Below are 16,068 nucleotides of genomic sequence, written 5' to 3'. Positions count from 1 at the left end.
CTGACTTCTTTTGTGATAGAACTTTCAATTTTATTTCCTATGATGTCAATGTATTTGTTTTGATACTCATGTGAGAAGTAATGGTCATAGGCCTTTCAAGACTTATCCATCAGGTCTGTGTTGACCTCTGTTAAGACCTACTGTCTCAACAAATTTCCCTTGATTGGCATTGGACTTCTTCTTCATGGCCACAAAATGCAAGAGCTTGCTGTCCAAGTAAGGCTGTAGTTTTTGGCAGAGTCTTAACATACTTTCTGTTCTCTAATATTTCATTTTCACATTCTTTGGAGAGGCATGAAGCAACAGATTCAGCTGTCTCCATCTGAATAGGTTTAAATTTGGTCCAGGAAATGGTGCATGCTTTATGCTGGTCACTGCTTTTGTGCTGCCTTACCAGCTCTGAAATGTCTTTGTGACATGACTGTTTCACAATCTTTACTAGCAACAAGATTCAGGGTGTGGCTCACACAATACAAATGAGAGAATAAGTAGTATTGACTTCCAGATTCTTCTGTTTTATCCCATTTTTCTTTCTACAAGTCAAGCAAATTTTCCCACTGAAGTGATTGCAAAGGTGTCATTTTTGCTTTCAGAATCTCCATTATCATCATTTTTGTCAAGCATAGTGTCATTAGGAATACTGGGATATGCAAATTCCCTGAAAGCTTTCATGAAATTACTTCCATTATCTATCACAGTTTTCTAATGTTTGTGTACAGGAGACCACAAGTTTTGTAAATCTTATTAACATGATTGGTACAAGAAGAATAATCATGTGCTCCTTTGAATATTTGACAAGTGTTTGCAGCTGACCCTCGGCTAAGGTTCTTGTTTCAGCAGTATGCAGTAGTGCCAATGTAGCTCTTATGATTGGTAATTCATAAATCTGTTGTAATGCAAACACAATCCAAGTTAGCAAATTTTCTCTTCATATTTGTTGACATTTCTAGGAGCCACTGGTCTATATGAGTTGACATGGTGCCTTGAAACATAATTCTTGTATAAGGAATCAAGCCTTGTACAAGGTTTTTGAAAGCTTTTTTCTCCACAGTCACAAGAAGCTGCATTTCATCAATTACGTTTTCCACTATTTGATCATCAATTTGCCTCTGAGAAAAATTACTTGGCTTTTTCTTAAAGAAATCTTTGCTTGGAGTACTTTTTCTTGGAGGCTGTTCTGTCATACCATCAGAATCCAAATTGCTGAAATCCTCAGGTTGTCTTATAGGTTTGACACCCTCTCATCTTTGACTCATTACCATCAAGGTTGTCTTTGAAAACATGCTGTTTCCTCTGTTTGTTTTTTTTTTTCAATCATGTTGTACTTAAAAAAAACATAGGTCAGCTATGGATGAACATGGTGGAAAATGAAACATTTTCAGAAACCTGCACCTATCTGACAAAGCAATAAACTGTTCACAAACATTTTCTTTAAACACGGTCCTTAGCAAAATGTGTTCTTTTGTGGGATACAAATCTTTGTTTCATCACTGACCAGCTAAGGAAATAAGTAAACAAAGATAAATAAAAAGAAGCAACCTCAACAAAGCAAGATACAAGTGGGACAAAGTTTAGCAACAATTTCTTTTATTTTGTTCAAGACATATAGATAGAAGTAAAGCACATGTGAACAGTTGTACTTTTTTTCACTCACCATTTGTCAAATATTTTACTATTCCTGTTACAAAACAAGGCAAAGTAGCCTAACAGCAGGACCACACACAGCTTCCTGGTGGTAAACATTGGTTTTATGATCCCTAGGGCTTGGTTTGCTTTAGTAAGTTTAGCTTGTGTGGCTATGGAATTTGTGTTTGTCATTGACAATAACCCCCAGGTCCTTCTCCTCATTTACAGCTTCAAGTAGGTCATCTCGAAAATGGTAAGGTTGTCCAGGATGCAGGACTTTGCATTTTGACACGTTGCACTGCAAACCCCACTCAGATGACCATCTAGATAGTTCATTTAAATTTTCTTTGATTGTTGAGTGATTGGGGCTAATTTGGGCCTGTCCTAAGAACTGACAACTGTCAGCATACAGTGTCAGTGAATTTTTCAGGTTAGTTGTACAGTCGTTAATATATATATGCTGAACGACGTGGGCTTACGATTTTGCCCTGTGGAACTCCATTAATGACAGAAATGTCATCAGAATAAACAGTTTTACTGGTGACATCATAAAATAATACCCTCTGAGTTCTTCCATTAAGAAAGGCTTCAATCCAGGCAACTATATCCTCATGCACCATGGTTCCAGTTTCAGGAGAAGATGTTGATGTTGTACTTTATCAAAGGCTTTTACTTGGTCAAGCAATATGACATCCACTGGAAAGCCTTTGTCAAAGAGTCTGGTCACAAAGTCATATGATTCAATGAGGTTTATGTTGATTGAGTGACCTTTACAGAAACCATGCTGACTTTTTGAAAGTGACTGATTTCTTTCAAGGCAAGGGACCAGTGCATCATTTATGATGCTCTCAAGGATCTTACATACAACAGAAGCAAGATTTATAGGGTGATAATTACTGGCTTGGTCCTTTCTTCCTTTCTTGAAGGCTTGGTCCTTTCTTTTCTTATGCATTTAATTTGCAAAGAAACACAAAAATTGGAGGCACAGTTCAAAAAGAATCACAACCAGATCTACCCTTACCTTACAGAAGATGAGTTTCAGTTTGATAATTACTGGCTTGGTCCTTTCTCTCTTTCTTATGCATTTAATTTTTAAAGAAACACAAAAATTGTAGGTACAATGCAAAAAAAAATCACAACCAGATCTACCCTTACCTTATCTTACAGAAGATGAGTTTCAATTTGCGTGTTGCTCTCAAACCTCTGGCTAGGCTTGTACTAGTCAACAGGATAATAAGAAAAAAAAACCATAAATTGCTGTATAATGTACCCATATAAATAAGAATATATAAAAATATAAAGAACTGTCAGAAAAAAAACTAAGAAAAACAGAACTGCCATTTTTAGGAACTGGATGCATAATTTCAAATTGGAACCACATTTAGAGAGAGAGAGAGAAATTTTAATTAAAGACAAATAATCAAAAACAGCCAACAAAACTGATGTGTTTTGAAACTAAAAGTTTGATAGCTGTGCAAGCCTTATCATTCTGAGTCAAAGCACTAGCGCTGACTTAGTTAAGGGTCATGTACCTCCAATGTATTAGGCCCTATGCATGATTTTCTTTCCACAATTTTGCATTAAATGCGTTGTTTTAGAAACTTGGGATGAGGTTCATTATACATTTCTATTCATTTAGTTTAAAGAACCCTGATTTGTACCTCTTTTAATATATATTTAATAGGTTTGGCATGTGTAATTATTATTCATGGAAGCTTATACCCCAGGATAGGCTTAGTTGTAGGTATATATTTTGTGGGAGAGGCATCAAAAAAATTTGGCAATTTTGTGAAACAATACAGAAACAACATAAAATCATAAAAAATTATGACATTTTGAGAGTCTTGGTCCTGAAATCTCCATTCCTCTTGCGTAAGCGCCTGTTTACCGAACTTTAGTTGTGTATTCATTTGATTTCTTTGGGAGAAGTGAAGCTCCACCAGAACAGGGTACCAAAGAACATGCACTTGCACTGAGCAGGCTTGGTCAACGTCCCAAGGTGCATGAGGCTTTCAGTGATATTAAAATCTATAAAATTAAAATGTAAATGAGGTAATTCAAAGGCATGGAAGTATTGGTCAATGCTTAGTGCACCAGAAACTAGTGTCTCTACCCTGCAATTTCTCTGCTACACAACACTTGCCTTAGGTTGAATATATCCAATAATGAGTTCGTCTATCTATGATTTAGATCTTTTCTTCTAACTTTAAAACCAGTGTCCAAGGTGGGACTGCATTTTCCAAGAATTTGCTCAAGCTTTAAATTTGTGTCCTAGATTAGGCTCCACAGTGCATTTAAAATATTCAACATTGTTCATAAATAAAATATTCAGGCTAATCAAATTCTCATTAAGAGAGGTTAGACAAATTCAATGGTGAAATAATTCAATTTTTAGGTGGCACAATAGCAATTTTACAGTTGTATAACTTTTGAAGTGGTGCTTAGCTGTTTTAGCACTATGAAATTTCGAAAACTACTTTAAAGCATTCAAAAATGCTTACTTGTATCAAATCTGAATGCGGTCAAACTTTGGCATTAAGAGCAGAAGACTAAAATGGGAGGATCAGCACTGAATAATTTCTATTCATTTTCCATTAAATTTTTAATATTGCTTTGTATACTAACAAATATATATTTTTTAATATATACATGTCTAAGGCATATAATTCCTTGAAATTGTTGTCAGGTGGCATATTTTTGAAAAAAAAATATTTTCATGAAAGTTGCATCCAAGCAAAAGGAAGACATGTTTCTAAAACCGACCTTCTGCTGTTGGCAACGTTCAGCCCAGTAGAAAGAATATACAGTATCGACAAATGTTATACCCTCTGTTAAAATAAAGTTGAAACACATTTAAAACCACACTAGATTCATACACTGCCTTTGCGCATGTGCAATTCTGATGTACACATCATAGTATGCCTATGAAAAAACCTGTTTTTGGTGTCTTGAATTCACGACTCTTCAATTCACAAATAGCAACTGAACTAAGGTTGTGACGTATTTGCTCAGTCATTATACGCGTGGTATGAAATGTGTATCATGTTTGGAAAAAGAAGACGCTACAGTATACAGTGACGCTCAGTAGCTATTTTTTTCCTTTTTTAGTTAAAATATGGCATCTGAAGATATTCTACTTATGGTACCCTTTGTGCGGCACAAAAAAATTGATGGATCCCTTTATGTTATGGAGACTCGTATTGGATGGATACCAGAAGGAAAAGAAACATTTGCTATAAGCCATAATTATACTGATATTAATAGTAAGTATGAAATTCTTTGATGCTATTACAGTGGTATTATGCTGTTGGGCTTTTTTGTGCTCCATCTACAATTCTGCTTTCTCAAAAGGTTGATAAATATGTATGTGGTTTTGTAGGTTTACCTAATATGCACCTGTAAATTTGGGATATGGGAGGAATCACCTCAAGATTTGTAAAATGAACTCCTCCTGAAAAATTGATTGAAGATATGGCCTCATTAAATTTGTCTGTACATGTGCTGTGTTAGATATTGTTTAGAGTCGGAAGGGGATGCTCAACTTGATTTGGGTAAGAACTATGTACTCATTCTTGACTAAAAATTTGGGTTGAAATGATATCCAAAAAATGATAGCCAAAGGGACCTAGAATGGTTTCCAAAGGGATATGATGATATCCCTTATTCCAAAGGGATAATGATATCCAAAGGGACTGTGTGTTTTTATGCGTTTTTATCCCTCTCATTCTCTGTGCCTCTGTGTCTGAGTGGGTGTTTGCTTGTCCCAGTGTCTGTCTTCGTTTGTTTGTATGTCTTAATCTGTGTGTTTGTATGTGTTTTTTGTTCTCTCTCTGTCTGTGCCTGTGTGTCTGGGTGTAATGAACCTAACTTAAATGAAGTTATTTTGAAAAAAAGTATGGATTTTAGGTTGGCTGCGGGTACCCGGGTGTAGGTAGAAAGTGGCTGGCTGGTCTTTTTCGGTTTGTATGTCTTAATATGTGTGTTTTTATGTGTTTCTGTCTCTCTCACTCTGTGTCTGAGCGGGTGTTTGTTTGTCCCTGTGTCTGTATTTGTCTGTTTGTATGTATGAATCTGTGTGTTTGTGTATTTTTTTTGTCTCTCACTCTCTGTGCCTGTGTGTCTGGGCGGATGTTTGCTTGTCCCAGTGTTTGTCTTTGTTTGTTTGTATGTCTGAATCTGTGTGTTTGTATTTTTCTCTCTCTCTCTCACTCTCTGTGCCTGTGTGTCTGGGTGGGAATTTGCTTGTCTTAATGTCTGTCTATGTCTATTTGTTTTTTATGTCTTTTTTGTCTTTCTCACTCTCTGTGCCTGTGAGTCTGGGTGGGTGTATGCATGTCCCAGTGTCTGTCTTTGTCTGTTTGCATGTCTGAATCTGTGTGCTTGTTTATGTTTTTGTCTCTCTCACTATCTGTGCTTGTGTGTCTAGGTGGGTGAATGTGTGTCCCAGTGTCAGTCTTTGTCTGTTTTTATGTCTGAATCCATGTGTTTGTATGTGTTTTTCTCACTCTCTGTGCCTGTATGTCTGGGCGGGTGATTGCTTGTCAGAGTGTCTGTCTCTTTCTGTTTGTATGTCTGAATTTGTGTGTTTCTATATATATTTTTTTCTCTCTCTCTTTGTACCTGTGTGTTTCGGTGGTTGTATGCTTGTCCTGTTGCCTATCTCTGTCTGTTTGTATGTCTGAATCTGTGTGTTTGAACCGTCTATTGTCTTTATCATTCTTTGTACCTGTGTGTCTGGGCGGTTGCATGCTTGTCTGAGTGTTTGTCTTTGTATGTCTGCATGTCTGAATCTATGTGATTGCATGTGTTTTTGTCTCTCTCACTCTTTGTACCTGTGTGTCTGGGTGGGTGTTTGCTTGTCCTGATTTGTGTCTGTCTGTTTGTATGTTTGAGTCTATGTGTGTGTATGTGTTTTTGTCTCTCTCAGTCTCTGTGCCAGTGGGTCTGGATGGATGTTTGCTTGTCCCAGTTTCTGTCTTTATCTATTTGTATGTCTGAATCTGTGGCAGGTATGTGTTTTTGTCTCTTACTCTCTATCCTGATGATTACCACTTATGCCAGAGTGGCTAGGAATGTACTGAAAATAAGTTTTTATGCCACTTGAAGCAAGATTATCAATAATACTGAGACAATGATAAGTGTCAATGTCCAACTTATGTTGAGGAGCTGAGGCCAGCAACTCAAGGTTTGATAGAGAGTCGGAATATATGATGATATTATTTGAATTTGCAATCAAAGGTTGGTTTTCCTTAAGGTGTTCTAATGCCATGATTATGGCATTTAACTCAGCAGACATTATAGATAAATTATTATATAATCTCTCACCCATTGCAATTTTCAGGTGAGGAAGGAAAACACCACTTGCTACCTTCTCATTCATGCTTGTTTCGCATACTTGTAATGACAGAACTGACGGTAATACCAAACCATGTAAAATATATGATCAGGGGAATTAACCACTACTGTCAAAACAGTTGTAATTGGACAACACACGAGTTATAACATAGATACTTACACTTTTCAGTGTTCAAAGTTAAACACATTTCAGAAATTGAATCATGTACAGTCCAAGGCCGTATCCAGGGGAAGGGTTAGGAGTTTTGAACCCTTCCCTCCTGAAATGTATGTCCGGCTCGTAAAAATGTAACAAAGATGCAAATAAAAACTTTTCACGTGTTGATTAGATTTTTTGTCCCCCCCCCCCCCAAAAAAAAATACTGGATACGACCGTGGTGCAGTCACAACCATTTTAAATAAAAAACAGACTTTTAATGGCTAAATAACATAATATCGTCAGCATAAGCCAACTAAGACATTTGACAAACCAAAAAGGTAGGCCTATGTCTATGACCGAATCAGTTCTTGAGTAGAAGCAATATACATCTTTAAAATATAAGGGGAGGATGCTCCGTCTTGGTGTACAAAGCAACAAACAGGGGTACATTCTTTGATGTAAACTTTCAGACGCAAACATGCATGTATATACCAATATTTAAAGCAAAATAACTGAAGGATAACGCTTGTGATAGGTCAAAAAGCAAAGATGAACCTTATTTTTAACTGAACCGGAATTCTTAACATTTTAACCATAGGTCGGTGAGTATACGCACAACTGATCCCCCTGTGGAAACTTAGTTGGTTCTCCTCATTTTTAGCAAGGCTAGTCAGTGATGGTAAAATAATATGTTCAGAAGCTTTACTGAAAGAATAAAGTATGGCAATAGGTGGGAATTGTATTCTTTCGGGCCCTTTCAGCGTTTCAAAGGTAAAGTAACTGATCCACCAAGAAAGCTATCTAGGATAATAGACGAAGTAACACAAGTTTGAATAAGAAGCTCCAGATGATACGAAAACGCCCTTTTTTACCAAATGCATCCGATAAAAGTTTGAGATAGCCATTTTGTTAAAAAATAGTCCAAAGATCATATAACAAAAACTCCAGCGTGAAAACAATCCCTCAGGGCTCGGGGGCAGGCGTTCTAAGTTATACCCTGGGGGTATATATGGATCTTATGGAAGGAATACTCGTATAAACTTCAGAGAGGGTAATTTGATAGGGAATTGAAAGTTCTAGTTCACTTTTTAAGAGTCAAAAGAGATCGGAGGTCTCTTTTTGTGTGGGCAAGAGAAGCTAGAAAAAAATCATAGATTTTGGATAATTAACACTGGCTCCCAGGGAAAAGACGGCATGAATACAAGATTTCTTTGAGATGGGAAATTTAAAATATCAATGAGGATATTGATACTGCTTTGGCCCTCCAAATTGTCGAAAAGCCAGATCATGTAGTTCTTATTGATGAGAAAACTGTAATATATGAAGCAAATGGTTTCCCACATTATTTTAGGAAGGCAATTGAAATTAAAAAAAATCCATAAATAGAGATACTGGAGATATTCCTATAAACCCAATTTACAGTAGCTTAAAATTAAAGGATTGAGATAACATTTTTCTTCAGTTTGAATTAAGATCACCTGACCAAACTTTTAATGAGAATTAGGTCAGTAGACAATCTAAGTCAATCCCTAAGCAGATGATTCTTACCCAATCTAATTGATGAATAGTCTTTCATTTATTCCGGCTTGGTTTTTTGGTTTGTTTAATTCAGTCTTTCTTCGGCTCGGTTAGAGTTAATTCAAAAGACTAGTTATCCTTCTTTTTCCTTTAATACTGTAAGACAGCTGGGTGGAAGTCCCTGACGATATATCTGCCTCTATTATGTTTGATTCTTGTTTAGCCGCTGGCCGGCATGTGGCTGTGGTTCGCTCCTTACTAGGTTGCAGCTACCGCTGCAACCATGATAAAGGCGTAATAAAAGATATCTATGTACGGCGAAAATAATTTACTGGACATAGTAAGTTTTAAAGAAGTTTAAGGAGTTTAAGGGAAAGCTTGGCATATTTTGCGCTTTGATTGACACGCTCGCCGAGAAAATGGTTGTAAAACTGTACTGTCTTTTCAGTCAAATTTCATTCTACACTCTAATTATAGATTTTTAGTTGAGTAGTATTTGAGGGACCTTCTATAATTCTTAGTATAGGTATTTCTCTCTGGGTATTCTCACCAGCACCATCTTCTTTTTTCATATAGACGGGCACGCCATCTATTGTGCTATTCTCAATATAGCACCATCTTTCTTGCCACCTGTGTGTCTGTTTATTCTGAATAAGTGAAGTCACATAGTTGCCAAATACAGCATAGCTGCCAAATTTAGACAGTATATTTTGGTATTTTCGGCGATATAATTCGGGCTACATTTTTCGGAGATAGCCTGTGCAGAAGTGAGCAACAACGAACATTCAAAAGGCCGTACAGTACTAGCGGGGTTTTTTATCCTTAAACCGCTGGGATAAGGTGATTCGTGTGTTGTACTTCCCACGAGTCTTATCTACCGCTAAATCTTTAAAGCTTGTAATGCCAGTGTTGCCAAATTGAACTGAAGGTTTGCTGACAAAATCTTTGCCAAAATAAATAACATAAATATGGTAGAACTCTGCCCACGTTGCAAGAAAAATGTAAGAAGAGCTCAAGGAGGAATTCAGTGCCGAGACGGCTTAAAATGGCTCCACTTTGGTTGCGCAGGTCTTGCGTATAATAAGGAAGCTGCTGACAAACTCCGAGGACAATGGCAATGCTATAGTTGCAAATCTTCTAGCAATGACCAACATAAAGCAACTCCTCCACCAAAAGCACAAAATACTAGAGGGACTCGGAGAGAAGAATCCACCAAAAGCCAAGGTCCCTCGGTAAGCCAGTCTACGAAGCCCAAAGAGATTCCTTTGAACACTAGTTTCCCAGATAACAACACAGAATGCAGCTACTGTCACAAAGATGTCGACATTGCCACCTCTTTCCTCTGCTTTTCCTGCAACAAGTTTGAGCACTAGTTTCCCAGATAACAACACAGAATGCAGCTACTGTCACAAAGATGTCGACATTCCCACCTCTTTCCTCTGCTTTTTCTGCAACAAGTGGGAACATGCCTCTTGCCGAGGTATAAATGCAGATCTCGTGCTGGTCATGAAGAGAGAAGACAGCGAGTGTCTCCTGTTTAAATACGAATGCACCTCCTGCTCCAAGCGAAAAGTAGCACTTCTACAGCTTCAAGTGCAACAGCTAACAGAAGCTCAACCTCACAGACCTCATGAGGCAACACCTTCGAATCATAGTGAAAAACCCTCATCTCACGACATCCAGCCGACGATAAATGCAATTATTCAGGTAGAAGTAGAAAAGGAATTAAGAGAACAGAAAAAGATGAATTTTGTAGTCATGGGGTACCTGAATCTACTGCTGTCAATGACTTTACACTTTTGAGTCAAATTGACTCAAGAAAACGAGCTCGGGGCAAATATCACTGAAGGGGAGATACTAGAAACTGCCCGGATTGGAAGACCAAAAGAAGATGGTAGTCCACGCACTTTGTTAGTTAAGCTAAAAAAATCACAAGAGCTTGAGATGAAAAGGCAAACAATCCTGAGGACAGCTCCAAATCTAAGAAAATCATCAAATGAAGAAACTCGTACCAAAGTATATATAAACCCAGATCTCACGCCCATGCAGGGACAAATACTCGCCGTAAAGAGACAACAGAAGAGAAATGCCCGCACCCAGTGCGATCGTCAAATGGAGATGCAGAGCCATTGTAGGCGAGGTGAAGACTCCAACGAAGAGCAACGGCAAATATGAAGTAGAATAACCAAAGCCAAACAAATGCCACCATCCTTCAAGCCTAACAAAAAAGCTACTAAAGTAAAAACACTAAAGATATTATATTTAAATGCTGATTCACTACCAAACAAATTATCAGAATTAAAAGTAGAAATTGCAGCAAAGAACCCAGACATAGCAGCAGTGGTCTAAGCTAAGCCTAAACACTGTCGATATCTCCCAACTTTACCAGAGTTGGCCATCAACGGCTACAAAAACCACACCTTGAACACAGATCAAGAAGAAGGTCGGGGAATTATTTGCTACGTCATAGACAATTTATCAGTCCAGAAAGTATCATCAACAACAAATGGACAGGAAATTTTCTGGCTTCAGATATCAAACACAAACCAAGCAACTCTAAATTTGGCTGTAGTATACAGAAGTCCAAATAGCAGAGCCGGGAATGACCAAGTACTCTTTAAAGATATTCACGCCATATGTCAAAGATTAACAGAACCAACTCTCATCATTGGAGATTTCAATTACCCTAACATAGATTGGGACCTTTCACACCTCCTAGAGCATAGCGGGTCACCCTCACAGAGAGAATTTCTGAAGATAGTGAACGATAATTACCTAGAACAGCTTATTAAAAAACCAACAAGAATCCGAGGAAGCGACAAACCAACACTACTGGACCTAGTCCTATGCAGTAATACGGAACTAATAAAAGAACTTACTGTAGGTCCTCCTGTTGGAAAATCGGACCAGGCTACAATTTACTTAGAGGTGATTATAAGTTGCGAAACTATGAGAAAAAAAGAGAGGTGGATGTATTCAAAAGGTGATTACAATACCATGCGAACGGAGCTAGAAGTTTTCTATCGGACTGATATACTAAATAACACAGATCTAGTAGATAACTTGTACAGAAATTTTGCATCCGTAATAACTAACCACACAAATGATTTTTTACAAATTTTCAAATTTTTTAAACGACCGCCTCTAAAACGAGAGATCCTTGACCTAATAAAAACCAAGCGGCAAGCCTGGTAGACGCTCAAGCAGACCGATACCGAAAGTAATCATAGAAATTATCGCAGAATCGCCAACAAAGTCGGGAAAGCCACTAGACAAGAAGCAGGCGAAAAGGAGAGGAAAGTAGCCGAAAACTCAAAGATCAACCCCAAGGCGTTTTGGAACTTCGTGAACTCAAAAAGAAAAGAACCGCTGGTTATTCCCGATCTTAGAAACTCAGCAACAAATTTAACAATCAGAGACCCAATAGCTAAAGCCAACCTGCTAAATCAGCAGTTTTCCACAGTTTTCACAACAGAGAGGGACAAAGATGAAAGTCAAGAGGAATGTCAGCCACTAGACGCAGGCAAATTTGAAGAAATAGAACTGACAATACAAATGGTCTACAAAAAATTAAAAAATTTAAACCCTTACAAATCAGAAGGTCCTGATGACCTACATCCTAGAGTACCATGCTCAAAGAGCTGACACAAGAAATTGCAGCGCCATTGCACTACTTTTTTGTCAAGTAGCTACAAACAGGGACCCTGCCTGATGAATGGAAGCAAGCAACAGTGATTACCCTCTTCAAAAAAGAAGCAAATCAGATCCAAGTAATTACAGACCTATCAGTTTAACCTGTATCACATGCAAAATGCTAGAATCTTTACTCCACTATAATATATTACAGTACCTACTCGAAAGAAGCCTCATTTCACCCGCACAGTTTGGATTTCTCGAGAAAAGATCAGCAGAAAGCCAGCTACTTGTTGCTACAAACGCCTGGAGAAAATATAATATCTTAGCAGCAATGAGACAAAAGTCACAAGTGGAGTGGTTCAAGGTAGTGTTCTGGGGCCTTTACTATTAAATATTTACATAAATGATCTCCCAAATAACATAGATTCAGAGATACTGCTTTATGCAGATGACACGAAAATCTTTCGCACAATAACAAGCCTTGAAGATACAGAAATACTACAGCAAGCCTTAAACAAAATAGCAGAATGGATGAAAAAATGGAGCATGGAAGTGAATACAGAAAAAAGTTGTCACATTCGGCTAGGCCCAAAACACATTTCTCGGCACTACTGCTTTGAAGGACAACAAATACCTATACAAGAAGAAGCGCGAGACTTGGGAATAACAATAGACAGTGACCTGACTTTCACCAAGCCCTACGAGTCAATCATCTCTAAGTCACCACAAGTCTTGGGAATTATTCGAAGAAATTTCTCTCTTACTGACTCAACACTGTTTTCTATACTCTTCAAGTGGTTAGTAAGACCAATGATCGAATACGGTCATACAAAAACCAGACCATTTTTTCAAAAAAACAGCAAAGCAATAGAAAAAATCCAAAGGAGGGCTACTAAATTTGTTCCATCACTTAGAGACTTATCATACCAAGACCGTTTGAAAAAAATGTCGCTCCCAAGCCTCTCATACCGATTTTTGAAAGGAGATCTTATTGAAGTATACAAAATATGCAACAGATACTACGACAACATCCCTCCAGAAGAGATAATAACATTAAAGAGTAATAACCTGAGAGGTCACGAGTTTAAGCTAACTGAAGAACGTTTCAGAAGAGATGTTGGTAGATGGGCATTCAGCAACCGCATTGTCTCCGAGCGGAACGCACTACCATCAGACACTGTTAACTCAGATTCAGTCAATGCATTTAAGAACAAGATTGGCAATCATTGTAGTGATAAAGCATTTGATTATTTTAGTTTTTGTAGATAGAGGCGCAAGCCTGTTTTCGCAATATATTATTATTATTAATTTTAAACAGCTTATTCTTGGCAGCTCTCGTAGACAGCTAGTCCCCTGGGGAAGTTCGCCGAAAGACCTTAAAAGTGAAAACCAAGGACTGTTTCATATTAACTTCCATGTTGGTAGAATAAACTTCAAAATATAAGACATGAACAATCTCAAATACGTAGCTTTTTAAATTTTATTACAGACTTAATTAATATTATTAATTATAACAGGAATAATAAAGGGTCATGTAAGGGTTTTTGATGCAAGCCAAATTAATTAAAATTTAGAGATTTTTTTCGTATCTGACAAATAGTAATCGGTTTGACAGAAAGACTGGCCTATTAATTCTTATAAAAAAACATATCAACGTGAAATTCATTTAAAAGTTTATCAATATTCAAGATGTACGAATATTTTTTTTTTTTTTTTTTTTTTGCAAGTAATTATTGTTTTGTCATGGAAATCAACAGATTGTTTATAAGTTCGGTGCTACGGGTATAATGTGTCCTATAAAAACTCAGAATCAGTGGTAGAAGAAGGGGATTATTTATAGTTAAGTCTCTTTATCCGGTTATTCGATTATTTTGATGCATTTGCTTTTGTAGTTTTGTCATTGGGAGTGTTTAGGCTAATTTTTTATGTTTTTCTTTTCTTTTTTTTTTGTGTGTGCGTTAATCAACTTCTGCGTTTTATGGTGGCTAATCCGTAAATTATTATTGTTATTACTATATTTAGAAAAAAAATAAGTAATAGGTTATTTTTTGTTGACGTTGCTGTGAAATCATATGAAAAAGTCCATTTTGATCTTTTCCTTTTTGTACTTGCGTGTACATGCATTTTTCGCCTCACCAAGCATCTGAAATTCAGATGTTTCGTTAGAATTTGTTAAGTCGTAAGTTCCCCAGATTCGTGTCTTTTCCTCTTTGGCTCGAAACTCGTTCCTTTAGGTTATCCCTAGGGACCAAGGCCGTATCCAGGGGGGCTACCGGGTTTGATCCCCCTCCCACCGAAATTTTGTTTGATTTGTGAAAAAGTAACACAAATGCATATAAATGAATTTTTGATGCGTTTTGTAAAGTTTTTTTCGTAAACTCCTTCCTCCTCTGAACAGACCTCTTGGATACGCCCTTGCTAGCAACATTGTATTAACTTTATATTAGTGTTCTAAGGTCATCAACAATTCCAGAATCCGACAACTTTTCCTGAATCATCATGCATTGTCTGATACTAAATTGACTCAAAGGGATCAATTGTCGATTGCTTTATTTAACTTCAGAAAATTCCGTTGCTGTGTGAAAAAAAAAACTTTCTGTTTTTAGTGCAGAAAGTTTCTCCAGCGGATAAGCCTCGAATTCAGCTTCAAGTTGTTCTTAATGATGACAATTCCACAACTTTCCTCTTCAGCAATCCCGAAGGTAAGGAGTCCCAAATGAAAGACAGAGAAAAAGTCAAAGAATGGTTGATACAACTTCTGCCCAAGTTCAAAATACAGATATCAAAAGAATTAGAGGAGAAGAATAGGTAAGCTATTGCACTAATGTAACTATACTTAGGGGGGGCTGGTGAATTACTCGGCTGCACTTAAAGCGGGGGGGGGGTGTCCTTTTGGGAAAAATGTAAATGGAATTAATAATATTTCAATATCTTACAAACAACAAAAAGTAAAAAAAAACGAGGAATTAAACTAAGACAATGGAAACTTTGTTATCCTGAAATAAGTTCTATATCAGTGATTCCCAAACTTATTTGACCTACCGTCCCTTTTCCAGAAAAAAATATTACCCAGCGCCCTTTGGAATTTTTTATTTTAATAACAATTAATAAGAAATATAAATATTATTGTGTCTGTGAGAAGAGGAATTAACAAGTAAAATACTAATTTTGATAACGATCATTATTTTACTAAATAAATCATCAAACGTTTCGGGAAAAAATCTTTCTATTATCAGCGGTGTGCTAATTTTCTGGGGCCGCAAGTCAGTATATTGAATTTTACAGACATACTGTATTTGTAATAAAATATAATATGTCTGTAAAATTCGATATGCTGACTTGCGGTCGCCGCAATTAGTATATCACTGATCATGGGAAGGCTTTTTCCCGAAACTTTTGATGATTTATTTATTAAAATAATGATCCTTATCAAAATTACTCCTACTCGGTAATTCCTCTTCAGTCTTCACATTCTATGCACGACTGTTAAATTATTTTATATCATTATTGTATGTTTTTTCGTAAAATATAGTAAAAAAAATTTGCAAATTAAGAACATCGAAGTTTGAAATGGTGAAACTATTTATTAAATTCAGAATAAAGATGATACAAAAATGTATCTTAATTTTAATGTGAAGGATAAACCTGGTGTGCTGGTACGAATTTAGCAATTTTCGGTTCTATCTTCGTCAGCAGTAATCTTAAATCACCACGACCAACTATTTGCAATCGGTTTCTCTTTTTTGTTAATCAATTAAAAACACTTTTTCCACAATCTAAGTTTTTCAAAGAAA

At 36.8% G+C, this 16,068-nt stretch overlaps 1 protein-coding gene across 4 annotated transcripts in view; it reads left to right on the top strand.

The window, feature by feature from the left end:
- Tfb1 (transcription factor B1) overlaps positions 1 to 16,068 on the top strand; it is a 74,915-nt gene that overhangs the window by 3,436 nt on the left and 55,411 nt on the right. For all 4 annotated transcript variants that reach the window (XM_089098623.1, XM_089098625.1, XM_089098622.1 and 1 more), the window contains exons 2-3: positions 4,735 to 4,889; positions 14,881 to 15,082. In XM_089098623.1, coding sequence (XP_088954749.1) covers positions 4,742 to 4,889; positions 14,881 to 15,082 — 350 coding nt within the window. In that variant the 5' untranslated portion in view covers positions 4,735 to 4,741. The remainder of the gene's footprint in view (positions 1 to 4,734; positions 4,890 to 14,880; positions 15,083 to 16,068) is intronic.

This window comes from Artemia sp. Qi Xiang Cuo, chromosome 13, assembly GCF_049724085.1.
Source record: "Artemia sp. Qi Xiang Cuo chromosome 13, ASM4972408v1, whole genome shotgun sequence".
NCBI classification, from domain to species: Eukaryota; Metazoa; Arthropoda; class Branchiopoda; order Anostraca; family Artemiidae; genus Artemia; species Artemia sp. Qi Xiang Cuo.
This window is presented reverse-complemented; position numbering and strand designations above follow the sequence as displayed.